General features: G+C 33.7%; 1 protein-coding gene across 4 annotated transcripts in view; it reads right to left on the bottom strand.

The window, feature by feature from the left end:
- Nucleotides 1-1,254: 1,254 nt before the first annotated feature.
- The window catches only part of FUT8 (fucosyltransferase 8), a 97,189-nt gene continuing 75,914 nt past the window's right edge, over nt 1,255-22,529 (bottom strand). For all 4 annotated transcript variants that reach the window (XM_039705397.1, XM_039705400.1, XM_039705398.1 and 1 more), the window contains exons 10-13: nt 11,324-11,570; nt 9,995-10,171; nt 5,992-6,142; nt 1,255-2,222 (exon numbers count right to left, since the gene is read on the bottom strand). In XM_039705397.1, the coding sequence (XP_039561331.1) occupies nt 1,905-2,222; nt 5,992-6,142; nt 9,995-10,171; nt 11,324-11,570 (893 nt within the window). In that variant the 3' untranslated portion in view covers nt 1,255-1,904. The remainder of the gene's footprint in view (nt 2,223-5,991; nt 6,143-9,994; nt 10,172-11,323; nt 11,571-22,529) is intronic.

The raw sequence follows: 22,529 nt of genomic DNA, 5'->3' as shown, positions 1-22,529 counted from the left end.
ATTCATCTTTAGGACTTCCTGGCTGCTCTTACTAACTTTCCATTATCTTTCAATCAGTCTTTATATCTCATTTGGTACCTAAGTTCATTTTCAATGAAATGTCTATTTAACACTATGGTAAATGTCTATTTTTTCCCCCAAAGATTTTCAACTTTGATTTTATTGTTCGTTTTCAAAATGCAAAATATTTTTTCAGTTGAGGGACATATTACTGAAGGGGATCTACAGGATCAGTCCTGAAAGTAATGTCAGAAAGTACTACTTTGTAATTCCTTCACATACCAATCCAGTTCCATCTCAGCACTACTTCAATTGAAAGCCTGCTGCTGAACTGCACATTGCCAGAGATTTCCTTTTTGTTTTCAGCCTAAAATTTATTCATGGTCAAGTGCATCCATTCGCTATGTAAACACTGTCCTTGGTCTTTTCATAAATATAATTAAGCATATTTTTGTTTTGTTAAGGTCAACTAGCCATGCTGTTTTAACCTTTACTCATGTGGCATTTCCTCAGCCTCTGAACAGTAAACATTTTCTGCTCTCCAGTAATCCAAATTGGATTGCACTAGAAGCTATAAAATGCTATTAAATATTCTTTTTATTTGGAAACAATCTCTTGTCATCTTACATATTATATGTATCTATATATACAACCATCAAATCTATTAATTTATTTGTAAAATTATTTTATAAATTATCTCTCTTGTTAATGAGAGCTGACTGGCAAGAGATTTCAAAACAGTAAGAAGTACTAATAATCTTATGACATGCATAAAAGTTCATCCTTGTGTATTTTCTTGTAACCTACTATTTTTGGGTAAACTGTTAGATTTTTTAAAGTAGTCCAGACTGACAGGTTCTATAAATGGGATAAACTGAAGTATTTTACTTAAAAGTAATGACATTCAATGCCAAAATGCTAAGTGGCCATCCATAATACCCTAAATCCTGAATTACTTTCAGAAGAGAAACAGAAAAGAAAATAGTGTCAGAGGGTAAACGTAAGCAATTTAGCCACTGAAATAATCCTGCTGTTATTGACTGTCCACAAAGCTGAGCAGCACTGTGCCCTATGCAACTGCTGTACTACACAAGCGTTTTAAAATTCAGTGAAACTCAGGATACTTTTCCCTTCTTTTGTGGATTTTGTCTTGTTGGTTTTTTCAATCAAAGGCAATGTCCAGAAAATACCACTACTAAAGAATCTGTTCATGGCATTGTTTACAAAAGCTCCTAAGAGACAGTGACTACTTGATTGTTGGATGTAACCTTTATTTTATTAATGATGAGAAGTAATCAATGGAATGCTAAAAAAAACCCCAAACTTGTAAAGAAATCTAGTCTGAAATCTGAATCTGTTGTTTGAAGCAAGTTCAGTGGTCACAGTAACACCAGATGAAAGTGGACTCTTGCCCATTGTGAAACAGGCATGGCTCTTCTAAAAAGGTCACAAACTTTTCAAATATAGGCACCATGTTTCAAATTTTGCACATACAAAATATGTTCATGTCACTCAAATTACACAATGTGGCAGTGTTGTAAGTCTGAACATTATTGTCAATTAATGGCGGAGAAAAGAGCCCAGAGCTCATGTAAGACTAATGACCGGGACAACTCCTGAAAAGAGACAAGAAGTATAAAACAACAGTTTTCCTGTTGTACGTGGGTTTGTGTGTGCATGTGTGAGAGTGCATATAACAAAAATGTTTAAGAGAAGTTCAGACAATAGCCCATCCACTTGTTCTCAGCTTCTTGTCCAGTTTCATTGCAAAGGCTTTGATTTTAACCGCATGATAAAATGCAAATTCGAATCCCATAGAAACCAATAGTTAGTGTGTTGTTGACTGGTTTGAACCAATCAAAACTGAGTTTTTTATAATAACTGCTGAATGTCTTCCTTTTAATCTACTTGTCAGCCTCTGGGTATGTAGGATACTTGACTGTCTCAATTTTCTCCTTAACTTTATAGGATGGGTACAGGCCTGTTCTTCCTAATTTCCTATTGATGCCTTTTGAATAACCATCCCAGTGGTTTCCAGCTACTCCAATTATATCTCCAGGTTCCATAGGAATTTCATCAGCAGTTCGTGGATGATGAGCATAAATAGCAATCTGGTTGTGAGCATTCTGTCCCCCAAAGTAGTAGATATCATCCAAAGAATGGAAATACGCCGAAGCATCTGGATGCAACGTCTGCATAATTTCATAGGCAACTCGACAAACCTTAGAAATAAAACAGAAGTCATTAATATTGTGTGTGACTGAAATATACCACAGAAATCAACAACCAATGTATAATAACACTTCTCAAGAATGTCAGGGTCTGGAATATCTGGGTTAAAAAAAACAATTAATCAACCAAACAACAAAAATAGCTCTCAAAAAACTAAGTGAATCCAAACCAAAATCCCACCAAAAAACTCCCACAGAATCCCTGCATATTTGCTACTAAAAAGCATGAAATTTTGCAGAATCTGAAGCAGACCTCTGGTGATCAGATTTGGTAAACAAATAAATTAATAAATAGATAGATAAATAATTAGTACAGTCTACTTCAGTATAAAATGAAAACATCTATATGAACACTAGCAACTCTGCTTTTTAAAATTAATGATCTGTAACCAATCAAATGTAAAAGCAAGTAAGTTTTCTTTTTCTACTACTACCACAAAAATTGTATTTTACTTCCCTTTGAACCTTTATAATTTACACTTTCAAATTTATCCTGCAATAATAGGCCTGGCATTAACTTTTCTAAAGGAAGTTCCAACTTTCACAACCAAAGAGTTCCACAAGTCCAAGGCCTTAAAATGCTGTTTATATTAGAATAGTGACAGAATTGCTGGCAACTTAGAAGACAAATAAATGAAACTGAATTCCATCAAGACAGTAATTATGTCAGTGAGAAGAAAGATGCATTTTTACTTGTCGTTGTACCCCATTTTATGAAGGGAATTTTCTTCAGACTGAACACATGTTCCCACATCAGAATTATGTTGCATTTCTCACAGTTACCAGAAACACAAAAGCATACCACTATATTAAAAAAAGCTTTTTCAACAACTGGCTAGAAGGCTCTTCTGTGTTAAGTGTCTGACTTGGCTGCTGTGGGTTTTCTGATTTCTGACCTCCATTACTGTATCCTTCTCTAATTTCACACAAGTTTTATAAAGGCTGATTAACAATATAGCAGATTTCTTGGATAAAAAGAAGCATTTGAGCTTTTTCATAATTTTCAGTCTATGTTAATATAGTAAAGCTTGATTTTACTTTTATTTTCTCCCTTTGAAGATACAGTGAATAGAACTTTGATCAGTCATATGAGACATATTTGTACTTCCTTAACTCCTTTGAGAGAGGCATTTGCTTTAAAAATGTAATAGATTTCCTTTTATCCCTCTGCATCTGAACTTTAAAATAACTTTTCAGAAGTACCTTTCAGAAGATCAGGCTGAAGTTAATTATTTCAAAGTACCTGTTACACATCATAATATACAAACAAGTTTGATTACCCATATATTTGCAAAAGGCTATTTATTTTATATCCTCTGTGACTGTTTTTGTTTTGTTCTCTGTATGCGTGAGTACCCCAGGAAGTAGAAATACATAATACACAGTATAAAGATTTTAAATCTTTTCAGTAGAAATGCTTTAAGCAAGTGTGTCCTGCATATCTGGCACAAAACATTCAACACCTTCTCTCAGCAAGTGTTTTCTTTGTAGCACCAAACCTGGGTGACTAAACTGTAAACCGTGAGGACAACAGGCAGAACACCCATATGCAGAAACATAGCTGAAGCCAGCCTCCCATTTTTTATTCCCAGATCCCATGTTCTGCAGCCTGTATACTTACCTGTACAATGAAAAATACAAAGACTAAAAAATTCTGGAAGGAAATGAAGTTATGTCAGTCAGAGGGAGCTATGACTTCATCTACACGAAGAATCAAGAGACAAAAAAAAAAAAATCTTTGTTCTAATGTGTAATCTTAATTCTCCTATTGTATTATGATTTGTGTAACTCCCATGTGGTTTTCCTACAAAATTAAATTAATGTATTCAATTAATGTGACATTGCTGAAATATAATGCCAAGGTAGGTTGTTTCCCTTGACTCTCCATTACATGATAGGACTAACTCCTTAACAACAGTATTTTAAGGAAATACCTATTCTTCAATTTCTACCAAAGTTCTTTTAGTTAATTAATTTTAGTTGATTAATTCCCAAATAATACAGGGGAATTCTTGATTCTATTCAAATATAGCATCATTTTCTCTTAATACCTCTGTAATGAAGTTCTGAGTCTTTTTGGAAAAATGGAAAAAATAGTCAGCATAGAATTGATTAATGAGAAAGTCCAAAACCACAATGGAAATAAATAAGAATACATTTTAAACCTTATTTTCTCTTCACATCTATTGGACAAAAGATGGCCATTAACTGCCTTATTTTGCTTACATCAATGCCAAAGTAAATATCAAATAGTTTACTTAATTCATGAAAGGACAAGGATAGCAATTCAAATGTTAGAGATAAGAGAATCAAATTAAAAACTCCTTAAAAGGAAACTTTATGAATAGTGGGAAAACTTGCAACATTAGAAAAACCCAATATATGAAGATGCTGTAGAGATCCACATCATTACATGACTAGAAAAACTGGTATTAAACTATTTTTGAGGAGTTTGAATTATTACAGCACAATAAATTGCCTAGAATAAATTAACTACTGGACCAAACTCATAGTCCAGCTATTGACATAACACTCTAATACTGGATCTCCCATACTTTAGTAGAATTTTCTGCAACTCTGGATAACCAAATACATGATCAACAAACAAGTCTACTGCCAAATGCATGGTGAAAGAGAATGAGAGTGGAGCTCAAAGACACCATGTACCTCAAAAGGGATTCTGTCAGGTACTCTCCAGAGGTCCTGATCCACCTGTGTCATATCACTGTGTTGATGTATTTTAAACACATATTCTTCTTTCAGAATGACTCCAGCACTTAAAATTCAATTACAATATATTCTGGCCAAGCCATTTGCAGCTATATTTAAACTATGTTTATACCCAGAGTTTTATTTAAAGCAAACATTTATCACTTTTAACACAGCTATCTGCATAAAACAATAGCAGAAAATGCTACAGATTTTTCATTAAGTCTTTATCCAAGACTACATAATTCTTCCTTCAGACTATGAACTGTCTCTACACCAATGCATGTGTGGCATTTGAGACATACAGCTGAAGGTTTTGTTTCTTTCTCTGTGATATGCATTCAGTGGATGTGCTTCAGCTAAATCAAACATTATTATTAAAGTGGATGGCTCCTCACAGCTCTTCTTAGTAAGGATTTTTACTTTGGATTTTACTCAGGTCCTTGGTCTGAAACAGCCTGTATTAATAACCTTCTAAATATGCTATAAAATGTCATCCCTCTCACCATCTCATGCGGGATGTGGTGAATGGTAAATAAAATGTATGCACAAGCATGATAGAGGGATAAGAGGCTTTTCTATACTTTTTGTAGCTTTGCTGTCTTCTTCCTACAGCAATTTTATTAAGAATTGTGCCTGTCGAGGTCAATATATCACTGTATTGACCATCTATTAATATTAATATTGTTCTTGTTCTCTATTTGTCATTACAGTGCAGCAGAAAATTTACATCTGAGGCTGTGGAAAACATTTAATTTTTAAGTAAATTTTAACTTTTAAGTTTAGTATCCACTTCCATCTAACAGTACAATCATGTGTGATTGTGTCACCTAAGAGAATAATGACAACAGCTAGTAAAAAACACTCAATCTGATAGAAATCATATCTCCTCATATGTGAATTAGGTGGATCAGCACATTAGCCACATTAGCTTAGTAACTTTTTGCTGTGCTTTTTGTCTTAAAACAAATTTTTATAAAGAGAAGCATGAAGAAAATTAAGATTTAGAACTGGTGCATGTAACCAACATTGTCTCTGCATTGCACATTACCTGGGATGAAAATGTACAGACCAGGAAGTCTGCCTGAGACAAGAAGTGAATGTCCAGAATGACACCTCTTAGGGAGTTTTCAGTGTATCGGTTATGGAGTCCTGCTGACCAGGATATGGAGTTATCACTGATAAATTCGTAATTTGGATACCTGTGAAAATACAATCACAGTTAATAGCATTGTTCTGATTATTTTTTTAAGAAGCATGACTTCTATTGCAAGATAGGGTTGTTAATTAATTTTAAGTGAGTCTCTGCTTTACAGGAAATTAATTACAATTTTGCTGAACCCTTTGGAATGTCACTGCTGCCTCCAAGCATGCCCTCTCTTTATCTAGAAAAAATAATTAAATAAAAAGTTCCTGTACATCTGTCAGATACGTAACAAAGTAGAAGTGAAAGACACATCAAGAAGTATATACCACATTCTGCAAATGATGCTGATTTTAGATGAAATATACTCAGACCACTAAGTTTTCTCTACTGCTAAATAGGATATGGGATTCTGACTTTACTAGGGTGCACTTACTAACATACTATTAGATACTGTGCAAAAAAGCCAGTCACCTGTGAAAGGGACATATTAAATAAATACATGTAAACTAATGCAAAGGATAAAAAAAGTCTTTCATAATTCTTAAGGCCATATGGAGAACAAATTTTGCAATTCACTGGTCAAAAGGAAATAGATTTAAAATTCCATGGCAATACACTTTTCTTGACTTTTTACAAAAAAATTAGTACTACTGTAAGTCAAAATATTTTTTGAAATATGAAACCTTAGTTTATATTATATTAAAATAAAATGTAACACGTAACAACAATAACCTGAAATTTTTTTTTAATCCTTTTTTTTTTCCCGCTCTTATGGGAATGGAAAAACAAGAAACCAAAAGAAGGTGGGGAATAGAGAGAGAGAGAGAGAGAGTTAAAAATCTTTCCTCCCTGCATCTAATGGCCACAGAGAAGGGTACAAATCAAGCATAGTTATGGGAATGTTTCGAGTTTCCACTGATTTCAGAAGCTGATCAACTTGTTGTGTAACTACAGCTTATCACTGCAGGTGCAAATCCCAGGCTCCTGTTCTCAATCGCTAGGCCTGTGGAAGTGTCCAGAATAGGCATTGAACATTTTCTTCCCTCTGAAAGAAGATTGTGAATGCATGTTTAAACAGATTGAGTAAGAAATAATGTGTTTTCTCAGGTCTTGCTCTGAAAAAGTTGGAAAATATATGAGCTGTTCAACAAATTCTAGTACTTTGAAGCACTGCTGAGTTCTATATATCAGGCATACTATGACTTGTGGGGTGGGGAGGGTTAGCCAAACTGCAGATAGTAGACAGGGAGAAAAGACATTAACCTGCTATTGTGGAAGTAAATAAACAGTAAAAAAAAAAGGAGAAAAAAAGAAAATACAGATGACTTTACAGGAAAACATTCTGGAAGGAAGAACGTGATTTGTTGAATTTTTTTGCTCATGTACAAAAGAAGGATACCTAAATAGGTTCATATGCAAATCAGAAATATATTCAATATGGTCTCTTTAAGGATTTATGCATATATCATCTGTATTATTTTGAATACCTTAAAGAGTGAAGATAGTCTCTAAGTAGTATTATGGACTAAAAATACATGTACTAGACATTCAAAAATTTGCATGTGAAAATGATTAAATCAGCCAAAGAAAAAGCAATTTACACCATCCCTAACCCATCACTTATGCAAGATAAATACCACGACCTCTGCTTATCAGAAACTGTCAAATGCTTTAATCCCCTGAACATTACAGTTATTGAACTCTCAACCCTGCTACTCTCTACTAAAATTGTTCTACATGATCCTAATTCTGAAAATATATCACCTCTTTCCTTCTTTTGGAAACAGAACACAAACACTCTACAAACTGTTGGTAGTGACTGCACTATCTTTACTACTTGCAGTTGGTAGACATCTGACTGCAAGGGAAGTTTCTGAAACTTAAGTCAAAACATTTCTGTTTTCATGACTATGATTAGTTTAAATACTTCTCTTGCGAGAAACAACATGCCCATTCATGTGAATGTTGGCTAAATTTTCTTTACTTAAATGCCAACGCTGTTTGACAGCCAGTCACTCTCTCGTTGAGAGATACAGTACCTAGGACTTACTAATATTATTGCACCAAATAATGAATGCAACATAAGCTACTGCAATGTGACAGCTGTTTCTATCAAAGCTTGGTAGTTCAATGTGACTAGAACATTTTTGTCAGAAGCGTAAACCAATTTATAGTTGATTTCACAAGAAGAGAAAGAAAAGCTTCTTTGCTGCCAAAACATGACCTTAACCTGCCTTCAGATGTTATTAAATGCCCAATCATCAAATTGCATCCTGCCTTCTGTGAAATCACAGGAAGTTGTAAATGTCTTCCTTCTACTCAAGGCATCTGAAGATGCAAGCAACAGTGGGGTGCAAGCAATGTAGGAAATTATGTTTCAGCGTAAGCTGTGACCTGAAAACCCAGCAGTGACACACAAAAAATTCTTCAATACTTACAGATTCTATGCCTTTTATGAAGAAAACATAAAATTAATGCTGTATGACTGAGCTGTATCTTACCATATTAAAGTAAAATTGTGATTTGGAACGGACTTGAACTGTAATTCTTAATAAAATTCAGTATTGTTTTAGTGAATAAATTGCAATTAGTTTTTGTTGCTATCAAAAACTTGAGATGATATGTTTACACAGGTAAAGCATCTCATTATTATTCAAAAAAAATGCTAAGGTTTGAAAGTTAAACAAAACAAAAAAATGCATAACTAAGACTGTTACCTCAATATTGAATTCTGTTATGTTACAAACAGTACTTAGAGTTATTTAGGACAATATAATGAATTAAATATTATAACCTCAACTTTGTATTACCTGTCTTTTCATTGTTTAGATTTGCACTTTAAATGCTATAATTGTTTTTGCTATTGTTCTTGCCTTTACACATACAAAAAAGGATTAGGTTGCCATCATCTGGAGTTGAGTATGTTCACTTAGTTTTCACAAAACACCATAATTTTAAACAGCAGCCTTTTATAAATATGAAAGAAAAACAGAAACAGCACAGTTGAAATAGACAGGTTTTCAATGCTGTAGAAAATTATTCTACTACAAAATAACATTTTCTGCTTACTTTGCATATGCTAAAGAAAATCTGTTATGTAGTATGTTATCTTACATATTTTTCCAAGAATGTCACCAACAATAGAACAGTTCAAAAATTTTCCACTACTGAGTTGCTTTTATTTTAGAAAGTATTAATCAATTAATTAGAAGTATTAATTTACAAGGAAATGCAGGCCATCTAGGAGTAAATGAATGTTTACTGTGTACCCACGTTCAAGAGAGCTGGAAGAGGATACAAGGTAAAAAAAAGGGACAAACACACTGTAAGAAGTTGAGAATCCCTATATTTAATAACAAAATTATTCAACATGTAGGATGAAAGTCTTCTACGTTATCACTATAGAAGTCCTTCTGAAAGAGGGAAGAGCTGCATCATAAGCTTTTCAACCCACTTACAAAAATTCCTCTGACAACTGCTCATATTTTTGGACAGGTTTTATATGCTTCTTAACATAGTAACCAGGTTTTACAATATTTCTAAGTAGCTTCTTTTTAATACGTATGTTCAATAATAAATGTTGTGTGCTTATTATTTATATTTATACTGTTTATATGTATATTATTTTTATTTACCTCCCTTCTACAGCATTGATTCGTTTTTACATAGTCACAGGTGTCTTGCTCAACTCTTCTAGATTTTTGACATTAAGCTTTGAAAAGCATACTTGGGAGAAAAACAAATCCCCAAAAAGCATATCTGAGAGAAAAATCAAAATCACTGGAAAATTAAATGCAGTCTGAACTGAATAAAGGTTTTAAAAAAAATATACTAAACTTTTGGTGCACAATAGTCAGAAATTGTAAAGCTAACCAGAAGGAAGGAACTGTGATATAATTAATCTTACTTGGATTTTGCCTCTTGCAACAAGGACGGGTCATCTGTAGCCAAATACACTCTTTTTTTATCAACATGCATCCTGCGAGCAAGAAGCTCGAAGCGCTCTTCCACGTGTACCATGTACTCTTCAATGGGGTGAAACGCTGCCTCGGTCCCCACTTTGTCTGTCCTTCGGACGTGAACACTGGAAAAAGGGAAAAAACAGGAATTACCTTTACAAATACTATACATAACTTCAGCAAATGAAATTTTAGATTGAATGAATACATAAAATAATGAGGGTTTAAAACTCATCCATGTCCATCATGACACACTGACAATATGAAGTCTGTTCTCAAAAGCAATAATCTGACAAGGAAGGCAAAGGGTAACTGAAATAAAGGAATGAAAGACATTGAATTATAACATATAAGGTGGCATTCCTTTTGTGCACAAGGTTAAGTTATCTACTGTAGATAGATAATGATTGATCAATACAGGTCAAAAGGAAAATAGGAATATTTGCATCATATAATGCATAGTTTGAATTAAGGTAGTTACAAATGCATTTTTTTGACCTCCTTGAAAGGTAGCAAGTCTCCAAACACAGCAGCAGTGAGGTACCCTACTGGCACAAGGTCAAAAGCCAACTAACATTTGGACAACCTATTGCGTACTCCTAGAAAAAGAAAGTTTAAGGACTAAAGGAAATTCTGGCAAAGGAAGAAGACTGTAGCACAGCAGCAGCTACATTTTTCAGACTACATGATGGAAAAACCTTTCTCCCACAAGCTGCTTTTTACTGCTTTTCTTCCTTCTCCCCATATCTCTCCACAGAGACCTTTCCAATCCATCATTATAGCTGAGAAACAACAACTGCAAAAACACCAGCAGGGAAGGGAGAGACACACAGCATGTTCATATGTAGCCAGTGATAAAATTCGTTGTGAATTGTGGCATGTAAATTATAGGCTTAGCCTTCTTTCCTCAATGTAAAAGCTACAGGCATTGGAAAGCAGACACAGACAGTAAAGTGCCTGGAATGTAAGATGTAAAACAATTACATTAATGAAATTCTGTATTACCAGATGTGGAAGGACATGTTAAAAAACCATCTATTGAGCTGCCTTTTATATAATCTGTCCAACTGCAGGTAGTCTAGTGTGCTGAAGAAGTACTTGTAATCAACTTGTATTATGCACAGTTAAAAAATAAGAGCTTCATCTAGAAATCACCCTCTCTCCCCACAAAATACTTTGAGACTCTGATTAGCATCATAAAACAATTTTTCTTGAACAGGAATCACTACATACACGTATTAAAGCACAGACAGTTAAAAAGAAAACTAAATACCCACCCGATCACTGGATGTTTGAAACCAAGTTTCCTTGTGGCTTCCTCTATTTCTTTTTCTAGCCAAGGCTGTGGACGAATCAAGTATTTCACAAACTGTGAGACCCACCACACTGCAGGATCCCCATGTACACGAATTAGTCTATCAGCCAAGTCTTCAGGGACAGCCAAGGGCAAATAGGGTGGCCGTGGGTGTAAGCTGTCAACAATGGGAAGTTCCACCACCTGAACATCCTTATCATTAGCCTCACCTGTTTTAAAATACATACTAAGATGAGTCAAGTAGTTTATTAATAAGCTTTATCATTGGCAAATAATAACCCAAACATACCAATTCACCTGTATCTTCAATTTCAAAAGGACTACCTAAACCTTGCTCTATTTTTTCAAAAACAGCATTAACAAATCTAATAACAATCATAATTTTAAACTAGATTTATATAGAAGCTGTATCTAACAATGACTTGAAGTAGAACAAAACTGAAGGTTCTTGAATTCTTAGCAGCTGGTAGTTAATAAAATATAAAATGTGTTCCTGCTTATATTTTGATACCTTCTCATATACAACTATACCATTACTGTGTGTGAAGTCTTATCTGGTTATCTAAAATGTCTAAAAATCACTTACTTGTTTAAAAATTAAACAAATATTTTAAGGCATAGGAAATCGTTAAAAAAATAACTACAACTCTGCTGCTATTTTGACCCCCTTTTAGTGCAGTAAATTTCAGTCATCTTTATAACCACTGAATTAGCCATTCTGTTGTTAGGAGAAAGACAATTCCTGTCTTCAAGAATTTAAACTATAAAGTAGTAAATTAAATAACTAAAAAGTAGTAAATTAAATAGACCACAGAAAACACAAGCACTGTATAAGCATGTGATGTACACACAGGTAAGAATTTGTTATGTTTTAAATATTAACTACAGTAGAATATAAAGATGGTTTAGATGGGATTTTAATTCAAGGCTAAATAGTCACCAAACATATTTTAAGAGTTTTTAAAAATTACACAAACATAACAGCCTACATAATTGATAATTCAAAGCTACGTTCATATACTGAAATAAATTGTATTACATGACAACATTAAAAAAAGCATTTTTAAAGCATTGAACATTTCAGCTAATATTCCTAGTGTGCCCATTTCCTCCAAAATAATGTTTCCATTGTCTGCAGTATTTATTAGCAAAGATGGTTGGTTCTCCCTTTACTGCTTACCAGCCAGGAAAAAAACCTGCTTTGAATATAAGCAAATTAAACTCATATAATTTTTGATGACCAAGAAAATCTTAATGCTGAAAAAATCAATTCAAGGAAGGAATAATTAAGAGTCTAAGAACAGTTAAAGATCCAAAGGTTAGAATACTTTTGCAAGGCTAGTCAAAATTCTGCAGTAACTCTCTGAGATATGATTATTTAAATAAGGAATGTTTGTTATGATGCAGGTATATTTTCAATTCATTTTTTACCAGATTTGGAAATCTGTCTTCTAAAATGTATCTATATGTCAGTATTTCATCACTGCACTCTATACCATCACTCTAAGGGATTCTTTGGAAGAACTTCCTACACTACAGGCATGGATAATTCTTTTTATTTCAAGAAGCCAGTTCATTTTTTTGTCATCTATTAAATCACACTCACAGAATTTAATAAAAGTTCATAAATTCAGCAAAAATATTGAGCATTTAAATCTTCTTATAATATGATGGATAATACTTTATTAGCATGCCTTCAGAAAGCTGCAATAAAGACAAGCAGCATGAAGTCAGAGAAGTGCTAAATCTGGTGCAGATGTGAAGTATCAGGCAAAAGTTTAGACAATAAATGTTTACTTTGGGAATGGTATGAAAGAGTGCTTGAGGTTTCATTACCTTTTTCCCCTCAGCCAAGAATGGGAGAAGAAACAGGGTGGCAAATAAAACAATAGAAGTCTTAACCAAGACAAGAAAGAAAACACTTCAATCTTAAATTAGAGAAGGAAATTTGCTGCAAACTGTTTGAGGGGAAAAAAGTGGGTAATGCAAATTTGCATATAAAAGGTAGATTTTTATTAAGTACAGCATCACTGACAAGCTTTAAAATTTTGTTCTGTGACTGAATAAATTTGTTGGTCTGTAAACAGTCATTTGTAAAGTCTTGCTATTGATAAAGCTGATTGAGCAATCTGACCTACTATTTGACATACTTACCCTGAAAAGCACTCAATACATTCTTCCATCCTATTTAAAGGATCAGTGTTCTTAAGGTTTTGAAGAAAATGAGATTGGCTAGAAATAACTAAGAAAACTCTCAGCATATATAGCAAACTATATTAAAGTATACCAAAATCACAGAATATCAAAGAAGATTGTGAAAAAGAATCAGATTGCAACTTTCAACTCTATGTGCTATGTTGTTTGAATAGTAATGAAGTTGCAAATACATTTCATTAAGGAAAAACAATTTGATTGTTGAAAACCACTAGGTCAAGTGTTGTCTTTAAAAAAAATTACTAACCAAATCATAAATTTGGTCATGGCTATTTCAATGATGTTGTACCATGTTAATTGCTTATGTACAATTATCATCTGCTGATGTATATGTGTAGATATGTGTACAATTCCAGAAAACCTTATGGCAACTCTCTAGGTTGTATTACCTATATCATATGTCTGAATGAAGGAAAAACTCCCTATCGGTCTTCATTCACTTTTAAAAATATGAGATAGTAGATTCAGCGAAAGAAAACTTAAAGCAAGTGTTTGCTTTTGCACTGGACAAAACCAGTGTAGAGTAACTCTTTAGTAACCCTGAAGGAGTAAACAGCCCTGCGACAGCCACACAGGCAAGAGACAGCATTCTTACCTGACTGATCACTTTTTTTTTTTCCAGTACTATTTCCTAATAGGCCATGAGCTTGTCCTATTTTGAACAAGCATAGTTTAAAAAACTGCTATCCTTTTTTGGACAGCAGGATATTGTTTTATTTTACTCAGAAATAAGCTCCAATCAAAATCAATGATACAGGAGATAACCAAAACTCAGATCAATAGACAAGCAGATATATTAGAAAACAATGTCACATCACTGATTCAGATGAATTTTTCAACTGAAGATAATGAAACCAAGTTAAAAACACAGAATGAATTTTTAATCCACATATCAGTTGTTAACTACATTTTCTCTAATTTGTAAAATGTTTTTCTACTTCACAGATGTATTTTGTTAAGTAACAGATAAGCCATAAAAGGTAATAATCCATATTAATGTCTGCATATTTTTTTCATGTTGGTAGTTTAAATCACAGCATCATCATGTCAGTCAGGTCTGATTCCCTGCTCACTGGTGGTACAATTTTGATATTTGATACAGAATCGTAGAATTATTTAGGTTGACATGTAAGTTATACAAAACTTACATGTCAGCGATACTTCAAGTTTCTTCTTCTGATGTGATTTATTGTACTTTGACAGTTGTCAAAATTTGTGACTATAATTCTATTTACAGCTTAACTTTCATATGACTCCAGGTGCTATTTTCAGTTTGGAATAAGATAAAAATTGTCTTCCAGAGTTCTGCAACTTAATCCTGATTTGGATTTTGCTTCAGTGAGTAACCAAAGATTGAATGTTTTTGCAATAGTCATAAAATACTGCAATATTGAAAACACTCACTCTTAGCATAACAGCATACTCAGGAGGAAGGTCCTGGACAGAAAATTATTTTAATTCAGATGACCTATGTCAGTTGTACCATCTAGCCCTTATTTATTAATAGTTTTTGGAGATGCTCATCACTAATACATCAGTAACACAGTTTCAATTTTCACAAGACACACTGAATACTTTTTAAGTACTGAAATGAGCTCTGTGTGTTATGAAAAGCATAACTTTCCTTTGCTACAGTATCCCAATGTGCCTTAATCACTTTACAGCCCTCAGGACTTGTATAATTTTTGTGATTTGGCATAACCTTACTGTCTGTCTACTTCTCAAACTTACTCTAATTTAAAGCCCATTTAAAAACTTTTGCTGTTTGTATCTTTCTTATCAGCTTCTTTTGTAAGCCTGAAAAAGTTGATTTGACTCAAAAACACCTTTGGAATTTTGTCATTTTAGGTAAGCTTACTTCCTGCTATCTGAACATTGGCTCATACCTGCACTTGGATGGGCATTTTCATTGGGTGCTGATTAATTTATTACCTGAAAGGAGAATGACATTTTATCATGCAATCACTACTATTAGTTAACTATTAACATAGTTAATGTTAACTGAAAACCTGTTTGATCATTCACTCCCCTGATATTTCAAAATTCATCAGCTACCTTTAATTTTTTCAAGAAGTCCTTAGAAGTATGCCAAGGAATGCCATGCTAAGGATATTCCTGTCTTGTAACTGAGAATTTCAATTTAATTTCAGTTTGTCTTGTTAGAAACACGACTGACTAAACTGATGTAAAAATGTAATAGCTTCCCTGCTTTTCTGTTTCTTCAATATACTTAATTAAGTTGATAGCAACTTGCATAAACTTATCACAGATCTACTTAACCAAGCTCTACAGCACAAAGACTGACTGCCAATTTGGAACCTTACCCAAGTGAAAAACTCTAAATTCAACTCAGCAGGAGATATGTCAGAGTGCTGGGAAAGCTGTTTGACTAGCACAGGGTATGGTGAGAGGATTGTGCTGAACTCCCTCAAGGCTCCTCAATGTCCTGGTGGCTCCTGTTACGTATTGCAAAGGACAGCAGGTTCAGGGCTCATCCATACTTCAGTGCTTTTCACACACAGTAAAAAAATGAAAACTATGCAAAGTTATATTATGTTATGCTCTTCATGAATATAAAGTTACCTCACAAGAGCTTTATGCCATAGTTGAATTATAAAATGGAATTGCCATGAGGTAAAAATCATATTTTTCTTTTAAACTAGTCAATGTAAAAAACAACTCATACATCTAAATGGTTTTTTCTCTAAGCTTTTGCTTTGTACAATTTTAATACAGAATTTTTGAACTTGGTTTCTTAATTATTTCTCACTAGTGTTCCAATTACTAAGTTTTTAATCATCCTTTATGTAATCAAGCCTTTTAAGGCAGACAGGTGTTGAATAAATTTGGTGCGAGTCTGATTTAAAGAAACTGAATATAGTCCTTTTTTCCCCAGGTTTCACATGCCATATGGATAGTGTGGTCCCATTTGTCATCCCAAGGGGCTGAATCTCGATACCTTCAGGAGTGAACAAACCAAAATGTTTTCAAATATGCCAACATGCCTTCTATTACTTTTCTCAATCCAGCATTTCCAGGGCTTTTTTCCTGCATTCTTTCCTCTTCTCTACAGCACAACTCTTGCAACTACCCTCAGTTGCTCTCATGTCTCTTACCTCTCTGGGTACGGTTTGTGTGTTGAAAAGCAGCATCTGTGATCAGTCACTGCTTCTCACTTCCTCACAGCCCTGAATGTTGACTTCAGTAGCTCTTTACACACACCCAGTCTACCTATTTTGAAGACTTCTGAGAGACCTTAACAAGACCTATTTATTTTAGTCAAATTTGGCCAAAATTCGTCCAAAATTCAGGACTCAAACCAAGTTAGGCTTAAAGAAGAAAAAGAGCAGATAGAAACGTAGAGCATGATGACAAAACTTTAGCTCTCAGAAGAAACTTGTCTAAATAAATCTGTAAAGATATTATTTTATCATCTCCCTCCCAAAAACTAAAACTTTAATGATAGTCTTTTCTGCTCCTGCAAAAACTGTAACTTCCAGAGCTACTTAACTACCAACATGTCTTTGTAGCACAAGTGACAGTCTTGCAATAGTATTTATTTTCCCATGTTATTCCGGTTCTTTGATAATCCTACCCATAATCACCATAGCACAAAAATGAACAGTGCTTACTGTCCTAACAAATGATGAGATTCCAGTGAACATTTTCCCTTTTGACCTGATGGAGGACTCAACTGAGTGTAACAATTTCTGCATTTGCAAAAGCTCTCTCTCTTAAAAAACAAAAGCAGTGGTGCCTTTAGAGCCTCTGTTCCCTTTTTAGCAGCTCAGGTGAGCTGCATTATAAAGACTGCATTGTATTTCTGTTTCACTCTATGAAAACTTCTCATCGTTTACCAGAAGCTTTGTGCAGCAACTGTCACATCACTTTGAGAGAACATTAAAAAGTAAAGATTTTTCCCATCCTCAATTGTTTAGATACCCAGCATGTCAGCTGGAAAGTTTACAGATGAAGAAATTGCAAAAATGGACTTCACAGAACAGTCAGAAGACCATCAAACTAGGTAGAAATCAAGACGCTTACTAGCAATTTATTTTTTCTTTTATCTTTATACATTCAAACTGCTTTTGAACAATGCCCTATTTCATCTAAAGAGCCAATATATGAAAGGGGTACCTGCTAAAGAGGAGCTCCAATTCCCTGGCTGCCAGAAAATATCATGAAATATATTTGCAAAGGCAAATACACTTTTATAAATGCAAAAGGGTTTTGCCACATTACCCAACAAGTAAACAGAATTGATGTTTTAAAAGTAAGATCATATGTAAGGATAGTTGAAATAACTCAGGAACACATAAAAAAGATCATTACAGCTATTTTGATGAAAAAACAGTTTTGGATTTGATTTCAAACAATTGCACTGAAGCTTATTCTCTATTTCAGTCTAATATTAATTATTAAATATTGAAAATAGTTACAAATACTTGCTTTGAATATTAGGTTATCTTTTCTGGAAGAGAAAATAGCTTATTTTTATAATAATCCTTCAACAGCTTCAGGGACTTATCTCTTGCATGCATATACTGACTGGACATGCACTCAAGCCCGTAACGGGCACGTATAAGCATGTAAAACACAAGACAACATGCGACATGCAGACAGTATTCCATATCTCATGACTGAGAAGTTTCCAACAGGTCATGACAATGGAGCTTAATATTTGCAGCTGCCTGTCCAGACATCTAATGGAGAAGCACTCCCAGTTTAGACAAGATATTTACTGTCCTTTTGAGATAGTGGTATATAACTCCCAATCTTGTATTGTTCTAATTTAAACACTTGGAGGACTCCTCTTTCAACGAATTAGTAAAAGTACCTCCATATGCAAGTCCAGATGGAACACAGATCTCAAAGTATTTGTAGACAAAAGGACATTTTAGTTACCCATAAATAAAACAGAAGAGAATAAACCCTCCGTGTTGTTTGAGATTCATAGCGGTGAGGCACATGTCACCTTAACAATGTAATTGAAAGAAACAAGGACTCATTATACTTCATAAGGTCTACCAACATGAAAGGAGAAATCAAGAGTGTAAGCCTGCAATAATGGAAAAGTACATTTTTCTTATGTTCAGTCATAGGGGAAAATGTAAGGGAAGCATTTAAAAAAAAATCAAGAAAAATCACAATAAATAGAGATGCTTTCTTCATAACTATCACAGTAATAAACTATTATTAAATTGCACATTATTAGAAAATTAAAAACACTACCTTAATTTAGGGTACGTGCAAAAAAAAACCTGTTTTGTTCAGATTTGTCACAGGATTTATGCAATATCAGATAAAGGAAAACATCTTCCTAAGATTTCTCTATAAAACTTTAGCACAATCACATTCACGGACATGTAGTGCCAAAAATATGGTACTAAAGTAAGTATATTTTTTTTCTTTTAATATAAAATATTTATTGTTTCATTCGAAATGCTAAGTTAAATTAAATGTTAAAATCAATGTGGGTCTTCAAATATGGGTAGGAAATCAGTACAATAAAAGGCAGCTTTTCTAATTTCTTGTCTGTTCACAACACTAGAAATAAATCAGTGGGCTGAAAGCCTAAAGATTAAGAAACGAAAATATAAAATTTAAAAAATTATTTCTGCATTAAAAGCCTTAGTATAACTTTCAGTTATTTCACATGATAGAAAAACTTTATTCAGAACCATTTGTCTATAAGCAACTTTTCAATATGACATTTTGAATCTAGACAAGAGATAGATCTTGAGAATTAGCTGACATTTTAAGGTTCTCTTTTAATTCATTACTCAAATGCAAAAAGATAAAAAACTTTTAGGACTTGGTGAAGTTACACTGAAACTAATGAAACGCCCAGCCTTGTGCTACTGTAAAGAACGAAGAGTAGCGGCATGACAAGGAAGAATGGCCACCAAAATAATTGATATATTCCCAAGCACCAGAGCCATACGCCACAGCGCTGGCTCTGCTCTAGGATGTCTCCCACCTGGAAATGGCAGTAGTCATTTTCAAGATGTAGGAAGGGTTTGGATCACTTGAATTCAACTCCACACCTGCCAGCTCAGGTTACCCTTGTTTAAAGATTACTTAAAAATAGGTAATATTACTTAACCAGAACATTGTAATGACCAGGGTAATACATCAGAAAGTTATTCAAAACTGGAATGCAGGTTCTAATTACCCAGAAACCTAACAATGCTTTGGATTGAAATTTATGCAGCCAAACAAATAACTCAGATTAACATTTCAAACCTTGCAGTCTGTTTGAGACCTAACATATTTAGTTTAACTCATGCCATCTCTTCATATTAAAAAAAACCCAAAACTGATTTTTTTCATTTGAGTACAAAACACATTATTTTTCCCTAATGTGCATGCTGCAGTACAGCTTTTCATTGAAAAGTTTTTTGAAAAAAGCTTTTCAAAATAAAAATCAAATAAACTCTAATATTGAGCCAATTTTTAGCTCTTTTACTTATTAAACAATCCTTAGAAGGGTGACAGTTAAGGAAAAACATTTTTTCCAGTTTGTAATGGACATTTTGTTTACTAATTTGTAATTTTTCATCCGTGATTTAATGTTCATGAGGAAAGTTTGCTATTAACCACTAACCTACAGGTACTAGTTTTGCTACTACATTGTGGGGGGGCAACACCAATCTGTTAGGAAAAAGAGAAAGCCATGTTTCAAAGTGTAGTAATTCATATTAACAGCTAAGATCTGTGATCTAATATGAGATTGATTATTCCTACCACTGAACAGAACAAAACTAAGAATCCTTTTCCCCACCTCCATGCACTCTGGATTTCTAAATCTTCAGCTTCCCCTTATCAAGAAACATAGGGAAAGAAGCTCCTGCTATTTGGAAAGTAATTACCTTCAGTCAGGGCACATTTAGGTTACCTTCCTTCATTTCAACACAGTTAAAGAATTCTCAGGGAAAATGGTTGCTAATCTGCTTATGGTCCTGCCCATGCAAGGAACTATTATCAAACACTCAATCGCATTTTATACAGATATCAAATCTTAACCTATATTAGCAATGACATAAAGAGAACTCACTGCATACAAGCCAAATGTTTCTGCTTCTTGAGCATTTTTGATAGCGTGATTATATACATCAACCTTTAAAGAAATACAGAAATTCTTACTTCTGGTATCAGAAAATTTACAGGACAATAGCTCTATTTAAATGAAAATATTTCCCATTTATCTCCCATCCTGTAAGAGATGCCACCGACATGCAAAACAACTTCCAGGAACACCATTCTTTTACCAAGAATTGATTTGATGTAATTCCTCATATAATTAGATGAGAGCCAGCGGTACATTTAGGCCACATAAATGGCTTAATTAGGATCAACTTGGCTTGATTGATTATAGTGTGAAAGAACACACAGATGTATTTTATTACAACCTCCTTAAAATACAAATTAATTTAGTTTAGTATGGCAGATTTGGGACTGCACAAGTGAACTTCATGACACAAGTTGTAAGACAATATTAAAAGTATCACTACAAAACAAACAAATTTAAAAAAACCCCATACCCACTCCAAAAAACCAAAGGCAAATATTCTTCTAGTTGAAAATCCCCAAAAGAAATAAAGCTAGTTACAAGAAAAGACTGCATCTCCTCTAATTCCAATATCAGATCATGCTTTTTTTTTCTTTTCTGCTTCTTGAGCAGTTGCCATAATAGGGTTCAACAGCAGCAGTGAGTTGTTAAAAAGCAGACCTCATCTCTAATTAAAATAATCCAGACACATCTTTGTCTAAAAGTAGAAATATTTTGCATATAGAAATACCTATAAAATGTGGCAGGACGAGCTTTTAAAACTTGCTTTATTTTAAAACTGAATTATGGTTTTTAATCTTGGACTGTAAGGCAGATTTTTATGTCCTTGAATCAGTGTAGATCTTTCTCAGAATCCTTTCATATTTATCAATATTCATTTTGAAGGCCAGATAACAGAAGTAGACAGTTTCCTGCAGCCTGTCTTTGCTCTGCACAGTGAAAATAACTTCTTGCTATTATTCCATAACCCTCCACTTAGACATGAACAAGGATCACACGTAGCTCTTTCAGGCTACTGCATTGCTCCGAAAACTCAGACCTACTTCATTAGAATTCCAAGGTCCTTTTAAAAGAAGTTACCACTTCCCAAATATATTTCTGTGTTTACACAGACAAATATCTTTACACAGAGTATCTTACAAGGCACCTTGAAGACAAAAAATCTACACAGCATCAGTAGCTTGATTTCAAGATTAACACAATTGAAAACAGGGAAAATTCAGAGAGGTTGCTGTTCCATTCTGTACTCTCAAATCACTGTTCTCCAGCTTGCTTCATAGAAATGGAACTTGTTTGAATTAAAATGTAACTAATGAAAGTCACTGTATAAACACAATGTTAAGAATTAGAACTGGAAATGAATCCATTCTTTCTGCAAATTTTTATAAATAAGAGTGAGATGTGGGAGGAAAACATAATTCATACAATTGTATGCAAGTTAAAGTGGTTTTTTTAGGCCAACACTAAATATTCAGCTGATTTCCATCAAAAACTACTGTCAAGGAATATCTAGTTCATGGAGTGAAACTTCTCAATTTATTGCAATTAATTCTGTACAACTTTTTATGGTTTGATTTTGCAATTTTCATTTGGTCCTTTTGATTACTGTTGCCTGATAGACTTTAATAAATTAAACATTCATTTTGTGTACCCACAGTATCCTCATTCTTGAATTATACATATAAACATATTAGTTAATTCATATTTTAAGATTGTAGTTCAATTAATACTTAAAAACTGGCACTACCAACAAATGAAGAGCTCTGCCATTTTCTGCCCTCTGGGTAACCCTTCCTCAAAAGCATTAATTCATCAAACCATAGTTAGAGGCAGTGAAATCAATATTCAAGGATAACTGCAGGAAACTTTGTTTCAGGTTTCC

This window comes from Passer montanus, unplaced genomic scaffold (assembly GCF_014805655.1).
Source record: "Passer montanus isolate IOZ18808 unplaced genomic scaffold, ASM1480565v1 scaffold18, whole genome shotgun sequence".
In the NCBI taxonomy this organism is placed as follows: domain Eukaryota; kingdom Metazoa; phylum Chordata; class Aves; order Passeriformes; family Passeridae; genus Passer; species Passer montanus.
The sequence above is the reverse complement of the archived record's forward strand: the minus strand, read 5'-3'. Positions and strand labels throughout refer to the sequence as shown.